This window comes from Alosa pseudoharengus, unplaced genomic scaffold, assembly GCF_046254945.1.
Source record: "Alosa pseudoharengus isolate Yale_2024_CS ecotype anadromous, Long Island Sound unplaced genomic scaffold, YU_APseudo_1.1 YU_APseudo_1.1_scf_1, whole genome shotgun sequence".
Taxonomy (NCBI): Eukaryota; Metazoa; Chordata; class Actinopteri; order Clupeiformes; family Clupeidae; genus Alosa; species Alosa pseudoharengus.
The window spans coordinates 53,383,727-53,401,329 of NW_027468564.1; the positions used below are offsets into that span (position 1 = coordinate 53,383,727).

The 17,603-nt window shown below is 49.1% G+C and overlaps 1 protein-coding gene across 1 annotated transcript in view; it reads left to right on the plus strand.

Annotated features, from left to right (window-relative positions):
* Positions 1–16,878, plus strand: part of ube2o (ubiquitin-conjugating enzyme E2O) — a 25,920-nt gene extending 9,042 nt beyond the window's left edge. Inside the window, exons 2-19 of the mRNA XM_076292918.1 lie at positions 4,941–5,000; positions 5,523–5,633; positions 5,769–5,866; positions 5,996–6,059; positions 6,204–6,347; positions 6,709–6,818; positions 7,202–7,352; positions 7,527–7,629; positions 7,982–8,330; positions 10,072–10,226; positions 10,507–10,619; positions 10,857–10,982; positions 11,331–11,420; positions 11,748–12,564; positions 13,202–13,338; positions 13,779–13,982; positions 14,369–14,426; positions 15,690–16,878. Coding sequence (XP_076149033.1) covers positions 4,941–5,000; positions 5,523–5,633; positions 5,769–5,866; positions 5,996–6,059; positions 6,204–6,347; positions 6,709–6,818; positions 7,202–7,352; positions 7,527–7,629; positions 7,982–8,330; positions 10,072–10,226; positions 10,507–10,619; positions 10,857–10,982; positions 11,331–11,420; positions 11,748–12,564; positions 13,202–13,338; positions 13,779–13,982; positions 14,369–14,426; positions 15,690–16,513 — 3,714 coding nt within the window. The 3' untranslated portion in view covers positions 16,514–16,878. The remainder of the gene's footprint in view (positions 1–4,940; positions 5,001–5,522; positions 5,634–5,768; positions 5,867–5,995; positions 6,060–6,203; positions 6,348–6,708; positions 6,819–7,201; positions 7,353–7,526; positions 7,630–7,981; positions 8,331–10,071; positions 10,227–10,506; positions 10,620–10,856; positions 10,983–11,330; positions 11,421–11,747; positions 12,565–13,201; positions 13,339–13,778; positions 13,983–14,368; positions 14,427–15,689) is intronic.
* The last annotated feature ends 725 nt before the right edge of the window (positions 16,879–17,603 follow it).

Genomic DNA, 17,603 nt, shown 5'->3' on the forward strand with positions numbered 1-17,603 from the left:
TGCAGCCCCACAGCAGAAGCTGAGGGCCATGCAGCTTGGTGGTGGCACATGTGAAATCCTGGGCAGACTCCACCACTTACCAGCAATCTCTAGAATCCTTATTAGCATGTGGCTCCACGCGTTGGAATCTTGCCGCATTCCTACCTCACCCCTCCAGCCTCCCTTTCTCTCCTCCTCCTCTCCTCTCTTCCTCCTCTCCTCTCTTCCTCATCCTTCTGTCTTCGGCTGGCCTGTCAGCGAGCGATGCTGTGTCATCCCGTCTCATCTCCCGGCGTCTCGCTCGGCTCCGTAGCTGGTGTGGCAGGCAGGGCCGCCGCCGCTAAACTGAGCTAATTAGCCGGAGAGGAGGGGAGACGCTGCCTGCTGTCACCTTGCTTTCGCAGCCTGAGCCTCAGGGTTGTTACTCTGTGCGAGAGAGAGAAGGAGAGAAGAGAGGCAGCTCAGGGCCACTTTAAGGCTGTAAAGTTCTCTGAATTTCTGAAAGTGTGTCTCATGAATGTTTGTGAGGCCGCTAGTTGCACATTTAAAATGAGAATACGTCATTATTAGAGTTGCCACTTTTACATTACAGATGCATCATTGATTGTATCAGGTAGTCGGGTAAATATTCATGAGTATGATTAAGCTAGTTGTAATCGATTGATTTTTAACATCATGATAAGTGGAAAGAGCCCTATGTCATTGTTTTGTTGGAGAATGAAGCCATACAGCTCTTCTATTTTACCACTTACTCTGAGTTAACTTGCCCAGGTTTGTCACCAAACCACGCACTTGGGATACGCCCCAGGTAGCTCCCCCTTTGTTCCCCCTTTTCCCCCACTTTGTTTGTTTCCAGTTCACAGAGCTGGAACTTTGTAACAAAGATCTTGAGGAGATGTTATTTTTTTTGGAACATTCAACATGTTAATTGCTTAGCATCAATTGCCCTACCTTAAGATGTGCCACACTATACCATCCCAACCACAGTCCTTAAACGTGAAAATTATTTCAGTAAGAATCACTCATGAGAAGAAGCAGAGAGGTAGAGGGGAGGTGAAAGACTGGAGGCTGTCAATCTCTGTTTGGTGCTTGATACCTCGTGATCATAAAACTATTATTGGAGTCGAGATCGAGGTGTAATTTAGGTTCAACACCTTTAAGATCTTCCAAGAGATACAGCTACTGTGGCAGAGTGACAACTGATTTTAATGCCCGTTTGCGAAACTATTGCACCGATGACATTTATCTTTCTGCAGATAGAGAAGGTACTGCTGTCTTCCTGAGCCTGGTGTACAGAGTTGGATTCTTCCCCCTTTAGTTCCATGAGGCTCCATAATATTAAAGCTTAGAGCAGCCTGTCAGTCTGCAGGCCTTTTTTGAAAACTTTGCAAATGTTATCTTCAGCACCCACACACTCACTATATTTAGCCACGTTTAGCAGTAGCAAGGATCATTGTTTTTTACTGGCAGAAACATGACCCAGGTCCCTGTGGATGGGAAGGCCTAAGGCAAATAAGAACATACACACCGCACACTGTGTGGTGGATTTCTGGCCCTCCGTTAAGCTGGTAGGCCGTGTTGTTGATATGCGGTGCGTGCCCATACATTATGACACGGCATCACGTTGATCCTCCCTAAGCCAGTCGGGCGCCCCATGCAGGTGTCTCCACAGCCCCCCCCCCCCCCCCCTTTCTCTCATCCCCCAGAGCGGCCTGAATGAATGAAGCATATGTCCTGCTTCTCGCCACACTTTTCTCACCACTCTCATGCTCCTCCTGCTAGGGTTGGGGATGGGGGGGGGGGGTCCTAATTATTAGGTAGCTGCAGATTTTGTCTGTTTAGAATTCAGCGAGTTGCCTGGCGGTGCTGCATGGTGGCGTACTGTGCAATGACATTCACTTGGAGCCTCATTTGTTGCTTACGACATCACCCTCTGTTCAAATATTTATCCAAAAACATACAGATGCAGTTGCAGATAACCAGCAGGCTGCCAGCGAGGCTTCTCTCGAGACTGACAATGAATTTGGGTCACTTATTTTTTGCCATGTGCCGCCGACACCCTACTTTTCCCATCATCCTCTTGTGCCTCCCTGTCCTGCAGAGCCCGGGGTTCACACTCCCACACTCAGGAGATGCTGGAGAGACATCTGCTGCACCTTCGCCATGGCAACTTGCCTGTGGAGGTCCCTTTTGAACTGTTGGGGGAGGGGTAGAGGTTGTGACTTACCCAAATATGTCTCCACTGTAGGGTTTATCATCACACTCAGCGTGGAACCTGTAATATGTGGTATTGGGGTGTTTCATTGTCCTTGAAGTTTGGGTGGTTTGCAAAAAGGGTACTCGTTTTTTAACAACTTGCGAGAACTCGAGGAGGGCGGTTAGGGTGTTAGACTGGCTTTCCCTCTGGTGCTCTTTAGTTTCAGGGATTGAAATAGTTGAAAATGTTTTAGAGAAAATCTAGCTATTCAGTTAATACAGGTGAGTGCCTCAGATTTCCTTTAAAACATTTTATGTCTGTATATTCTGCTGTTTCCTTTGGTTCATTTCACTCAGACTTGGACAACTGTCTGGGTATCTTTGAATTCCATCGAATCTGTGCTTTTAGTGTGTATGGTCCTTCAATTTGCTTCGCCTCTGTCTGTAGTGAGTAGTAGAATACAAATTTAAGTCATCACCCCCCCCCCCCTCCATGGTCATTTGCTCCCCCTGAGAAAAGCCGGCGTGCCTCTCTCCTCTCTCCTCCCCAGCATTTGAAATGCATGGAGTCATCTGTGGCTGCCCAGCCCCGTGCAGTGCAGAGCTCTCCGTTCCCATGCAGCACCCTGCCCCACCTGCAGCCGCCTGCCAAGTTGGGAACTGGGCTTTGTTGTTTTCATGAGCTGCCAAACTGGCACTTCTCCTTTGGCCAGTTGGCCTTACCTGCCACAGTCTCCGCGTTATTGCTCTGAAGAGCAAGGCCTTTCTGCGGTGGCCTTTTTGAAATGCCACTGCACACGCGAGCCGTGATCGGTCAGTCGCTGGCTAGTCTGCTGCCCAAACTACCCACCCCATCTCCATGGCCAGCTTTTGAGCCCTCGTTTTTAATGCAGGCCTCTTCTCCTCAGTGTCTGCTAACAGTACAAAATGCAAAACCTCTTCCTGCTGGATGTGTCAGTTTGTCAGTTAGTGTGTCTGCTGGTGTCCCAGCCCTGCAGAGACCCCTTCCTATGAGCGCCAGTTTCATTAAGTTGTTTTGACTATTAAGAGAGTAAAACACTGTATCTGTAGCCTAGATCTATGTTTTGACTATTAAGAGAGTAAAACACTGCATCTGTAGCCTAGATCTATGTTTTGACTATTAAGAGAGTGAAACAGTGTAGTCTAGATCTATGTTTTGACTATTAAGAGCGTAAAACACTGCATCTGTAGCCTAGATCTATGTTTTGACTATTAAGAGAGTAAAACATGGCATCTGTAGCCTACTGTAGCCTATATCTACACCGGTCAAAAGGTTGGGGTCACTTAGAAATTTCCACTCCATTATAGACAGAATACAAGCTTAGATGAGTTGCATTGTTTTTTTAATCAGGGCAGCAGTTTTCATTATGTGCTTACATAATTGCAAAAGGGTTCTCCAATGTTTTCTCAGTTAGCCTTTTAAAATGATATCAGATTAGTAAACAGAATGTGCCTTTGGAACATTGGATGAGTGGTTGCTGATAATAGGCAATGTAGATATTGCATTAAAGATCAGCCATTTCTTTCTACAACAGTTGAGAACACTTTTGCAATTATGTGCACATAATGTAATCTGAACTGCTACCCTGATTAAAAAAACAATGCAACTGATCTCAGCTGGTACTCTGTCTACAATGGAGTGGAATGGAAATTTGTAAGTGTCTCCAAACTTTTGACCGGTAGTGTATGTTTAGGCTATTTTGCATTGAGGTGTGAAAGTGAAACTTCAGTTGGTCACAGGCCGCTGCTGTACTATCCAAGTGTGTATCCAATCAATGTATCAGGACTTTCTGAATCCAAGGAACTCAGTACTGGTATAAGTAGCTCGGCCACAGAGCACCACTGGTTTATGCTTGATGTCCTCAACTGCCACACAAAGCAAAGTCAAAGCCAAATTAATATTCTACTGAAGTCCTTTGTAAATGTACCTTTTTTCTGTACAGAAAACTTGCTGCTACAATAAACATAAAGCTGCTAAATAAGCAATTACTGACACGATGAATCGGTTATTAAAAACACAAATAGGGACTTTGTATTATTGTATGCACTGCAGGCAGCAACTGGTTAGTAGTCAACAGCTCCATCTGCTCTACTTGCAGCTGAATCGCTTGACTAAGAGAAGTTGGGTCTGGGTTAGAGCTCATGCGGTTGGCATGGGTTGCCCACAGTGGCAGAAGGGTTAGGCCATTAGGTTAGGCTGGGCTCCATCCATCAGGGCTGGAGAGACCTTCTGAAGTGTGGGTACTGCTCGTGATCAGGGCTAGAGAGACCTTCTGAAGTGTGGGTACTGCTCGTGATCAGGGCTAAAGAGACCTTCTGAAGTGTGGGTACTGCTCGTGATCAGGGCTGGAGAGACCTTCTGAAGTGTGGGTACTGCTCGTGATCAGGGCTAGAGAGACCTTCTGAAGTGTGGGTACTGCTCGTGATCAGGGCTAAAGAGACCTTCTGAAGTGTGGGTACTGCTCGTGATCAGGGCTAAAGAGACCTTCTGAAGTGTGGGTACTGCTCGTGACTCGTGACTGTGCTCCACCGTTAGCACTCACCCCTCTCTCTTCTCCTCTCTCCTCCCCTCTCTCTTCTCTTCTCTCCTCCCCTCTCTCTTCTCTTCTCTCCTCCCCTCTCTCTTCTCCTCTCTCCTCCCCTCTCTCTTCTCCTCTCTTCCCCTCTCTCTTCTCCTCTCTCCTCCCCTCTCTCTTCTCCTGTCCTCCCCTCTCTCTTCTCCTCTCTCCTCCCCTCTCTCTCAGCTCAAACTTGAAGATCGATCCATCGTGCCTAGAGACTTTGTACGACGGTTGAATTCCAATGTAAGTAACCCCCCCCCCCCCCCCCACACACACACACACAGAGAGACGCGCACACACACAGACACACACACACTCATTCCTACATTCCCTGTTCTCTTTTAACTCTGGTGCTTTATCGTTGGCTCACTGTTTGATTAAGCTTCTCGCTTAAAGCCGTGGAAGCTTTTGATGAATTGGGTGTTAATTAATGAGACTGTGATGACTTATCACTGAACCGGGCTTGTTGACCCATGTGGATATGAACGTGCGCCCAAACTTCAGAACTTTAAAAAAATTATCATATTCATTTATGATAATGAATATGAGATATATGAGTAAAAATGAAACTTAATAGGCAGAGCCGGCATGTCATACAGTGATCAAGTCAAGTCAAGTCAAGTCAAGTCATTTTTATTTATAAAGCGCATTTAACATGTACATAGTACAATCCAAAGCGTTAAGCATTAAGTGCAGGGGTGTCTGTATATGAAGGTTTGTTTGTGAGATGTGTTTCATCTCTGTGTATTGGTTTCACCCCCACAGGATAAGCAGTGTGGTATAGTCACCAACATTAACATAGAGTGTGCCGTGAAGCTGGTTGGAACCAACTGTGTCCTATATCCTGTCAGCAGTCGAGACCTGCAACACATATGGGTAAGAAGCTCTCCTCTTACCTGTCCATTCTTATTTTAGGTCTCCGCTAACCATTTTCTAGAAAGGTTAATGGGTTTACGTCATACCTGTGGTGATTTTCAGGTCATTCTAACATTGTCTTTTCTTCTTCGTCAGACATTTATGTATGGGGATTACATAGTGTACGACTTCTGGCTGGGGAAGGTCTATGACTTGAGCAACAATATTATCTTGAAGCTTTCCAATGGAGCCAGGTAACTTTTTTTTAATGACTTAATCACTTGTGTTGGGGTTTTTCCTCATATTGAAACAGTCTTTTAACAGCTGTTTAACAGCCTTTTTCTGATGCTGCATGCGTGACCGTGTGATTTTGCTTGATGCAGGTGTTCAATGAGTGAGGAAGATGGCTCCAAACTCTATGACGTCTGTCCTCACGTCAGTGACTCTGTGAGTGGAGCCTCTCGAACCATTCCTTTTTCACTTTCTCCTTTTTAAAAGATGTCATGCTGCAGCTCACACTCCTTTCTTTCTTTCTTTCTTTCTTTCTTTCTTTAACGTCCCTCTCTTCATCCCTCACTTCTCTCCTGTCAGGGGCTCTTCTTTGACGAGGCGTATGGGTTCTACCCAGGCCAAGTTTTGATTGGTCCGTCGAAGGTATTCGCCAACGTGCAGTGGCTGTATGGCGTAAAGCCAGTGTTGAGTAAGAAGACGAAGTTCCGAGTAGTAGTGGAAGAGGTAGGTGGACCCCAGCCAAGCGCACAGATGTAGACGCACACAAATTCACCACATTCGACTGGAGCACTTTGTTCTTTTGATCCCATTTCTGATACGTTAAGTGCTAACTGTTGCTACCTCGAAAGATGACCTTACCATGACATAGCAAATACATATGCAAAGTTATTTAAATGTACACACTCACTTTTCATGGACCTCAGTCTGCATTTTGAATTTTTCTGTATCACTTGTCGGATAACAGTACAGTATATAACTAACTATAATGAAGGTCTCAACATTTACCAGCAGCTATTCAGCCAAGCTAAAAGAATAGAAAGCTGAGCTGGGTCTAAAGAGACTTGTTCCCCCCCTCTGGCCACAGGTGCAGGTGGTGGAGCTGAAGGTGACGTGGATCACCAAGAGCTACTCCCCCAAGGGCTCCGACAGCGTCTACCCCCCGCCCTCCACCATCACCCAGGAGAACCTCAGCAAGTATGTCAGTCACACGCACGCACACACAGACACAAGCACACACACACACGTTGCACCAGATGAGTCCATGCTGTGCAGGGGCTGGAAGGGGCGCGTGTCATTAGCCGCCTTTGTTACTGTGTGACATTGAAATGGACTGCTGCAGCCAAGATGCTCATTGTATTCAAGCCGTAGTGTCATAGTGTGTGTGCGTGTGTGTGTGTGAGATGTCCAGCACACATCTTGTGTTTTGATGCTCTTGTTGAGCAGCTCTAGCCTGCTATAATCATAGTTTGAGTATCCTTTGGTGATTTGATGTGTGTATTCATTCATGTAAGAACATACTGTTCATTTTACCATACAGTATGTGACCTTGGAGTCTAATGATGCTGTGTCTGTTTCAGAGTGAAGCGGTTGGGTTACTATGACCACACGCAGAGGCAGCTGGGTGACCGGGCACTCTATGTGTTCCCGTCCAAGGTGGACGCCACGCGCATCACCTGCGAGGGGCCAGAGGGGGCGCCGGTGCACCCCGAGGATCCCGTCTGCAGGAGGGTGCGTATGTGAGGTCACTCTGGAGCTCTGAGCTTCTCAGGGGTCAACTGTAATCTGCCCCTTCGTCTTTGTAATGTACTGAAGTTTACTGTCCTTCCTGCTGAAGGTCACTCGGCCCTTGTGTCCATTCTTCATGTTCACATCTTGCTTATGTGTTTGGTTTTGTGTGACCAGCTGAAGCGGATGTTTAAGAAGGAGCTGGGGAGGAAGTCAGCGGACAGTGCAGATTCACACGGCAACCGTCTACAGCCAGGAGATAAGCCTGACCACGCAGACGGTAGGTGGGAGTCTCGGGTCAAATTTCTTTGTGATCTTGACCAAAAGTTGAACTGGAATATCAAAGAAAAGGCCCAAGTTGAGGTACTTTGTTTTTGACTGACTTAAAGGAGAAATCGGCGAGTTTTCACATAGATCTCTGTTTCTCGAGGTCATTGAGCACTGTCGGTAAGAAAAAAACGAACACTCGCTGGATTTCTCCTTTAAGATTTCCAAGGATTACATGAAGAACCTGTTTACTTGCCACTTGGCTACTTTCTCTTCTCTTGTGAGAGAGGGGTTTATTATCAGTGGACGAGTGAGATGAGGTCTGTAGTTATGGCGTTCACATTTACTCTCCTGTGCGTGTTCAGGTGAAAAGCAAACTGAGGCCAAGCATGATGGGATAGCGGAGGACCCCTCAGCGCCCCGTTGCCCTAACAACGGCCCCGTGGAGCGGACTGACGGCGTGACGGACAAGGAAGTGCAGACGGGCGAGGAGGGCCACGGCGAGACGCTGGGCGACCTGGACTCGGACGCGGAGGCGGACGACACGGACGACACGAGCTCCATCACGTCGTCGGCCAGCTCCACGGCCTCGCTGCAGAGCACGGGCCTGGGCCACAACCGCAAGAAGAGCATCCCGCTGTCCATCCGCAACCTCAAGAGGAAGCACAAGAAGAAGAGGACCAAGTTCTCCCGCGAGTTCAAGCCCGGCGACAGGTGAGCGCACTGGGGAGAAGGCCAATGGTGCTCAGGCCTCTTAAGCACATGTAACCTGGCACAGTAAATAGTGATGTTCCACCGCACTTCTGGTAACACTCTTGTGCTTCACTTCTGGTAACACTCTTGTGCTTCACTTCTGGTAACACTCTTGTGCTTCACTTCTGGTAACACTCTTGTGCTTCACTTCTGGTAACACTCTTGTGCTTCACTTCTGGTAACACTCTTGTGCTTCACTTCTGGTAACACTCTTGTGCTTCACGGGAGAGGACTGGTCATGCAGTAAAAAGGAGAGGAGCACAGATGTTTAGATTGCTTATTTTGATTTAGAAAGGAGCACAGATGTTTAGATTGCTTATTTTCATTTAGAAAGGAGCACAGATGTTTAGATTGCTTATTTTCATTTAGAAAGATGCAGCAAATTACTAACATTTCGATGTGGTTACATCTTCATCAGAGTCCATTAACCTGGCACAGGGCTCGCTTTGAAAACATTTGCAGAGATTTCAAAAAGCAATTGGTTAACGCTGGGGAGAAAACATCTCTGCTTTATGGGATTGTAGTTGATGGTTGATTTTTGGGGTTACATTTGTACTGCTTCAGGACATGATACTGGATTTCGGTGTTCACTTAGAGCCAGTGGAATTGTTTGCCGTTTGCAAAAAAAAAACCCACACTGCTGAAAAGGCAGTACTGCGCACCGCCCCTTGCTATCGTAGTCCTCATTAAGACTGGCTGCCCGCGTTCCCGTCCTCTCTCTGCAGTCTGTAGAAAGTGTTTCAAGCTTCACCTAGGATGCCAAGACAGACAGGAACTGCAGCAAATGCCTTAAAAATGTCAGAAGAGCAGTTTCCAGCAGGTTTTTGTTATGGGCAGGGCCGCTCTGAGCAGCTGGAGCCTAGCTGAGTCGGTGTCAACGTCTGCTCTCCCAACGGGACCACAGTCTGGGCATTCACAGCGCTGTCACTCACCCTGCATGCAATTACCTACAAAACCTAAAATATGAATTCTTTGAAATGTACATGTTACAAGCAGATGGGTGCAATAAAAGGACAGATGCAATACTCTTAGTATACTAAGACTTTTTGCAGTTATTTTTTTAAAAGTTATAATTGGAGGGCAGAGGGTGCAGGTTGAAGCATTCTGGTTAAGAGGTCTGGCACGGTCATTTGCGCCGCAGGCAGCCGGACACTTAACTTGGCCGCCTGCTCCCACTCCAGTAGTGCTGTCTGCGGACACACAGCATTGCGCTGCAGTGAGTGCTTGGCACAGCGGACCGGGCTCATCCGTCTGCCAGAGTATCATATCATCATAGTCATCATCATCATCTTCATCATCATCATCAGCAGCAGCAGCGCAGCGGCCGGCTCAGGCCATCGAGCGGCGCGGCCAAACAAAGGAGCTGTTCATCGATCGCACTCTCGAGCCCCTCTGGAGACGGCTAGCGCTTCTCTTTCCCGCTCGGCCAATCGTTGGTGCCTCTCCCTCCGGCTCCCTCCGCTCTCAGCAGACAGGGCCTGGGTTGTCTCCGCTCTGCTAACGAAATGCCAACATTGCCCTCAGCCTATGTACCAATTAGCATGTGACTGTACTAACACTACTGCAGACCTGGTTTCTTAACATTGCTTTCCATGTTGTGCTAGCCTTTGTATAGTATGCTGTGTGGTTTAGGAAGGGATGTCTGACCCTGTCTGACCAACACCTACACCCCCCTCCCTCTCTGTGTTGTTCCTGCTGACAGGGTGGCGGTGGAGGTCGTCTCCACAGTGACCTCGGCTGATGTCATGTGGAAGGACGGCCGACTAGAGACGGGCATCCGCTCCAATGACCTCATCCCCATCCAGCACCTGGACAACCACGAGTTCTGCCCTGGCGACTATGTCGTCGACAAGCGATGTAAGTGACCTCACAATGGCTCATTCATAGACTCCATATGCTTCATACATATCTAGATCTACGTGGTGAATTATGGCACAATGCTGCAGTGGCTGTTTTCTTTATGATGCTTCAACGCATATTAGTTTGTGCTAGTCTCAGTAAGAAGTAGATTGCCACCTGAATGCTAGGATTTCCTAGACTTCAAAGTACATGGATTGGAATAGATAAGAGGGCCTTAGTGGCCTTAGGGTTTGCTTGCAAATTATAGAGTGTGTGTGTGTGTGTCTTTCTCTCTCAGCCTCCGCTCCCCAGGACCCAGGGCTTTATGGGGTCATTCAGTCAGGTGACCACAAGGGCAGGACGTGTGCTGTCAAGTGGATCAAACTCAACGCTGCGGGCGACGATGTAGAGGTCAGCCAACTCAGTGTGGGGTCACAGTGTGGTTGCCATGACGTCGGCAACATCAGTTGCACTGACCCGGTCACCTCTCTGAAGCCTATCTCTTTATCCATCAACAAATGATATGATTCATTATATAATAATCAACCACTGAACCTAACGACAATGTGTGGGTTTTGTTGTGCAGAACATTGAGTTAATGTTTATTTTGTTTACGCTTGCATATTCATTTGTTTTTCCATCGTCTAGGTGATTGGTGAAGAGGAGGATGTCAGTGTTTATGACATCGCTGATCATCCAGACTTCCATTTCCGCACCACGGATATAGTCATCAGAATAGTCAACCCTGACCCAGAGGACTGCGAAAATGACAGTGTAATGTCCAGTTATTCCATCTATAGACAGTCTTAAGGGAATTTCATCACATTTACACTCATAACCAAGCTTCGAGTGAGAGCAGTCTTAGTGGGCCAGACATGAGAATCCTCTAATACCCACTCATAATGTCTACTGGCATTATCCCAAAGATTCCTTCAAACCCCACCTTGAAGGACTTGAGTCCGTAAATAGCTTAAACCGCATTTGAAATGTCTGGTCACCCACATGCCCACATCTCCCTGTGGTTGTTTCCAAACATGCCTGGACATAGATGTGGCTATGCGAGACGAGAGTGTAATTACATCTTTGTGTGTGTGTGTTTTTTTTTTCTCTCTCTATGTGCAGACGTCAGTGGGTCATGTGTCCAGAGTGGATGTCAGCAGTAAGGTGGAGGTGGTCTGGGCTGACAACTCCAAAACCATCGTACTGCCACAGGTACTGAATCAAGCACAACACAAGCACAACACAACACAACACAAACACCAGCACACAAGCCCAAAACAAAGCCATTCCCCGCTGCATATCTCTGATCTCCAAGATGGTGTCTGGAACTGCCTCTCTGAACTTATGTTAAAGTCTGAGCTGTTTCTCGTGGAGATGAATGGCCCTCACATAGTCATTGCAGAGGAGTTGAATGAAGTTTAAATTGGATCATTTAGATACGGCTGAACTGCTCCATTACGTTCTGTACTTGTGCTCCTTGACTTGATTTGAGCTCTCGATTGATGGATGTTCTCTTGCCCCCGTCTGCCCCATCCGCAGCACTTGTATAATGTGGAGTCGGAGGTGGAGGAGTCGGACTACACCTCCGTGGAGGGCAGCAGCAGCGGCGCCTCCTCCGAGTGGGAGTGGGAGGACGAGAGCGACAGCTGGGAGACGGTGGAGGAGGAGCACAAGGAGGACCCGGCGCCGGCCCCAGTGCCCACCGCGGCTACCGCCGCCATCGCCGCCCCCGAAACCACGCCCCTGATGCCAGTCAGCGGGGACACCCCGGGGGCCGTCGGCGCCGCCGCTACCGCGACCCCCGACCCGTCGGCGGCCGCAGCCGCCACCACGCCAGGGATCGCGGAGGAGAAGCCCGGTAAGGAGGGCACGGCGCGAGGCTTGAGGGAGCTGAAGGAGGCGCTGAAGATCCTGGAGAGCCTGAAGAACATGACCGTGGAGCAGCTGTGGACCGGCTCGCCCACCTCCCCGACCTCCGTGGAGCCCTCGGCCGCCGCGCCGACCGCCACCGCCGCCACTGCCGCCGCCACCACGCCGGCGTCCGCCGAGCCGGGCGCCAAGCCCACCAAGGAGAAGCGCTTCTTGGACGACATCAAGAAGCTGCAGGAGAACCTCAAGAAGACGCTGGACGTCGTGGCCATCGTGGAGGAGGAGCGCAAGGAGGGCGCCGCCGAGGAGGAGCGGCCCGCCGCCACGACCGCCTCCGCCGCCCAGCCGCAGGCCGAGCCGCAGACGCCCGTGCGCTCCGAGTGGCCCAGCGACACGCCGGTTCTGTGCCAGCAGAGCGGTGGCAAGCCTGGCGTCACCTTCACCAGTGCCAAGGGAGAGGTGTTCTCCGTGCTGGACGAGGCTCCAGGTAATTTGAACCTAATGAACTCTGCTGCTCTGGGGAAGGGAAGAATCCATTGCCCCATTTCTCCTCTCCTCACTGCAGTAAAAGTTGTGCAGTTAAAGCAGCACTAGGGAGCTCTGGTCTAAAACTAGCGCGCTAACTACCTAAGAAGCATGCAATAACCTTGCAAACACCACCTTACAGCCCAGTTGGGACTGTGTAATAGCCTGGATTGGAAAAAAAAACTAGTTGCCTATAAAAACGCATGCCTCAAAAAGAGGCAAGTTGTTGCTTTAGAAGAAGGTCTGTCATGTTGCATTACACTTTCACTGTACTCAAATCAGGACTCTGGGATGTCCGGACTCGGAGAGATTAAAGAAATGAATTTTAGGATCCCTCCTTTTCAAGTTGGTTAAAAATAAGGGTTTCAGGGACACCACTTCTCATCCTGACCTTGTTGCTGGGCCTAGTTTTCGACGCTGGCACTATTTTAGAATCAGCTCTCTCTATCTTGAATTGGCTCAAGGTGTAGTGGCTACACCATTCATCAAATCTCCTCCAAAAAAACTAAGAACTTTCAGAGGGGTGAAGTTTTGAGACAAACGCTTATCTCTTCAGTTACATTTTAATATTTGTCTCTGCTGCGTTTCCTCTCCCTCAGAGACTCACACCTTTAAGATCATGGAGTTCCAGCCGGCCGAAGCCAAGAAGTTCTTCAGCACGGTGCGGAAGGAAATGGCTCTGCTGGCCACCTCCCTGCCCGACGGCATCATGGTCAAGACCTTCGAGGACCGCATGGCAAGTCCAGGCCTTATCCACTGAGCACCACCAACACACACACACACACACGGACACAAACACAGGGACACACACGGATATACACACACAGGCAAAACTTGACCAGACTGAGATGATTTCTTCTCAGCCTACAGATGCATGCTGAACAGAGAACAGTGTGCCTTGAATGATGGTTGATCTGATAGAGCGTGTGTGTCTCTGTTCCTGACTAGTGTGTGTGTCTCTGTTCCTGACTAGTGTGTGTGTGTGTGTGTGTGTGTGTGTGTGTGTGTGTGTGTCTGTGTCTGTTCCTCACTAGTGCGTGTGTGTGTATCTCTGTTCTTGACTAGCGTGTGTGTATCTCTGTTCCTGACTAGTGTGTGTGTATCTCTGTTCCTGACTAGCGTGTGTGTATCTCTGTTCCTGACTAGTGCGTTTTTCCTCCGTGCTTCCTGCTACAGGACCTGTTTTCTGCTCAGATCAAGGGCCCCACACGCACACCCTATGAGGACGGGCTCTTCCTGTTCGACATTCAGCTCCCTAACATCTACCCTGCAGTGCCCCCCCTCTTCCGCTACCTGTCCCAGTGCAGCGGCCGCCTCAATCCCAATCTCTATGACAACGGCAAAGTGTGCGTGAGCCTGCTAGGCACCTGGATTGGCAAGGTAATGTGCTTTGGAACTAATGTTTTTGCTTTAGGGAAGACCTGTAAGGGGGCACTTTAAGTGACCAGTTATCTATTTTGGACTTTTATGGGGCCTGGCATTTGATAAGGCTTGTTTTATACCCATTCGTCAGTTCATATATTTTGAGTTAGACTCATCAGTTTCTTATGAGAAGTGGTTTTAGAAGTGGTTGAGTACCTGAGTCATTTTGTGTGGGAGCCTTTGAATCAAAAAGACTGTAAGACCTCGAGTCCTGTGATGAGATTTGTATGACTGTGAGAGAAAGTGGCAAATTAATCGACTCATTCTGGCTGGTGGAGATTGAGAATTCTTGCATTTAAGTTTGCCACCCACTACATGTGTTCTGTGGTTATTCTGTCCTGCAGGGCACAGAGAGGTGGACCAGTAAATCTAGCCTGCTACAAGTGCTCATTTCCATCCAAGGTCAGTGAAAACCAATATAGTTTCATTGATGTTTTCTCGTTACATGCTAATTTAATTGATGATTGACTGTTATAAGGATTTATTGGAGTCTTTTTTTAATTTCATCATAAACACTAGCCTGACGTTGTCATACTCAAATTCTAGTCAGAATATGAGTCTGATACTGCTCCATTGGGACGTAATTATAGGGCGTGTTTCAACCGATACAGTGGGGGAATGCCTCTGCATTCAATTGGATAGACCTAACCAATCAGTGCAACGAAATAGCTTACCATGACATTTAGGAAGAACACACAAACCATCCTTCTTCTCCACAAATGCCTTGATTTCTGGTCTTTTGTAAATGTTTCATTTATATATACTTCTAAAAATTTATATCCATTTTGATAAGGTTTGAGGATTGCTTTAATGAAATAGTTTTGATGTATGACCTGCCTGGTAGGAAGAACAGGAGCCATTCTTATTCTAGTCCTGTAGGGCCATTCAAGGTGAAGCCACCTGCCCCGTCCTGCTGCCTGTCTGATCCCATTGCAGATGTATGTTTTATTCATATGGGCACAGACTGCGGCGAGAATCTCATAAAAGCTCCTTGATACCTTAAGCAGATCAAAGTAGGGATGCGGCAATGGGGATTTCAACTTTTAATGATTCTTTTTTTTGTAATGTAATAGAATTTCTGTCCCAGTGAGCCTCCGTATAGGTTCTGCAATGCAGAACGACAGTCTAATTTTGTGTAATGAATAATTTACATGCCTGAAGATGTTACACTGGGTCCTAATAATGAGGAGTTTGGATATGCTTTTTATATATCTATAGATATAGATCTGTTATTAAAGGAACCGTATGTAAGAAATGTATTTCAATTAATCATAAAATGGCCCTGATGTCACTAGACATTAAGAAATCATGTTCATTTCAAATACTTATATCACTGACAACAGTAGTAAGACCAGGATCTTGTCATTTAAAAAGTGAAGTTGCAGCCCTCAACTGATGTTGATGTTGTCATGTTGTGTTTTGGCCTGATGCGCCACCCTCCACTTATCTACTAATCACAAAGTCAGTGTTTCGGCATCCGGGTTGCCAGCTCTGCCAGTCAGGGGGGAGGGGGAGGGGATACACCGCTCTACAGTAATTTGAAAGTGATTGCAGCACCAGTTTTGGCCACAATCTTACATACGGTTCCTTTGAATAATTCAATGTGGACTGGCCAGTACTCTGCTATCAGTAGACATCAGTGTGACTGACTCTTTGTTGCCGTAGGTCTCATCCTGGTAAATGAACCTTACTACAACGAGGCCGGCTTCGACAGCGACCGGGGACTGCAGGAAGGCTACGAGAACAGCCGGTGCTACAACGAGATGGCGCTGATCAAGATGGTGCAGTCCATGACCACGCTGCTGCAGCACCCCGTGGAGGTCTTCCAGCAGGAGATCCGGGAGCACTTTGACGCCTGCGGCTGGCGCCTGGTGCACCGGCTAGAGTCCTGGCTGGAGCTGGACGGCACGGTGGTGGAGCGCGGCAGCGGAAAAGCGGGTACCGGAGGAGGAGGAGGAGGAGGAGGAGGAGGATGCTTCCGAGACCGAGAGCCGCTGGAGGAGATCCCCAAGGCGCTGGCGCACAGCAGCCCCAGCAAGGAGGAGGACCTGGAGGACTCGGGCCTGAGCCACTCCACCACGGCGGCGGCCGGGGGCTCGTCCGGGAGCGCCTCCACCCTGCAGCAGGACCTCAGCCAGAGTTCGGACTGCGAGGGCTCGGTGACCGGGGGGAGTGCGGGCGGCGGAGCGGTGGAGGGGTCGGACGGGGTGACGACGACGACGACGACGTCAGACGGGGCGGCGGCGGTGTCCACCACGCAGGGCTCGAGTGGCGTGTCGCAAACCAAGGAGTCTCAGCCCACGGTCAGACCAAAGAAGCGGAGAAAGAGCTACCGCAGCTTCCTGCCCGAGCGCAGCGGCTACCCGGACATCGGCTTCCCGCTCTTCCCCCTCTCCAAGGGCTTCGTCAAGAGCATGTGTGGGGTGCTGCTGCAGTACCGCGCCGCCCTTATTGCTGCTGGCATCGCCGAGCACAGGGAGGACAAATAAGGACCGATCCCCACCACCCTGTCGCCCCCTCTCCTCACCCCCACCACCCTGTCGCCCCCTCTCCTCACCCCCACCACCCTGTCGCCCACTCTCCTCACCCCCACCACCCTGTCGCCCACTCTCCTCACCGCCCTCCAGTCGTCTCTGCTTCTTGGCACTACTCCAAGAAAAGATTTGTTCTCCCCCCTCACCTGCCTGCAAAAAGCTGCACTGTGCCCCCCCTCTCTTGCTCTCTCTCTTTTTCCCTCCTCTCCAGCCAGCTGCATCCTCCTCTCACACGCTCTCTCTGACTGTCACTCTTTCTTTCTTTCTTTCTTTATTTCTTTCTTTTGTTCTTTCTTTCTCTCTCTCTGACTCTTTCTTTCTTTCTTCTCTCTCTCTCTCTCTCTCTCTCTCTCTCTCTCTCTCTCTCTCTCTCTCTCTCTCTCTCTCTCTCTCACCCCCTTTGTGCTCCAGAAGCATTGTGTCCCAGCAGCCTACTGCCTTTACCTGTGACCTGAGGAGACCCTCGTCGCCTTGTCTTTGTACTGAAATGCCTAACTAGAGCCACTCCCCTTCCCTTCCCCCTTCCCCACAAGCTGTGTTTGTACCCATTCCGAGTTCCTTGAGCGTCTCGAACATAAGCTACCCCCACACTTCGTCCCTTTTTTGACAAATGCCGTACCCCCAAATACCCCCCTCCCCACCCACCTGATGTTGTTCACTGATACTCTGGTCGCTCAGGGAGACATGGACACTGAAGGCACGGCTCAGCCACAGTAGGGAGGAGGCTGAAACGGACCTTTTTGAGACCCAATCGAGTCTTGACTGAGCCATTCGAGAGCCCTTATTGAGCCCTTCTGTGTGATTTCAGTTTCTCAGAAGGGTTTTGGTGGGCCCCTGGAAGAAGGCAGGCAGGACGGGACAGATCCAACCAAAGCCAGAAGGCTGTTGATGTTTCAGATGCTGTTGGTTGGGTCCCCTAGTCCTGCCCATCACTGCTGTGGAAGGGGTCAGAGTCCCTGATAGGCCATTCATTGAACTGTTACCACACAATGGGTTTGCACAAGTTAGCCCAGACTGCCCCAGCTGAAAAATTGATGGATGTTGT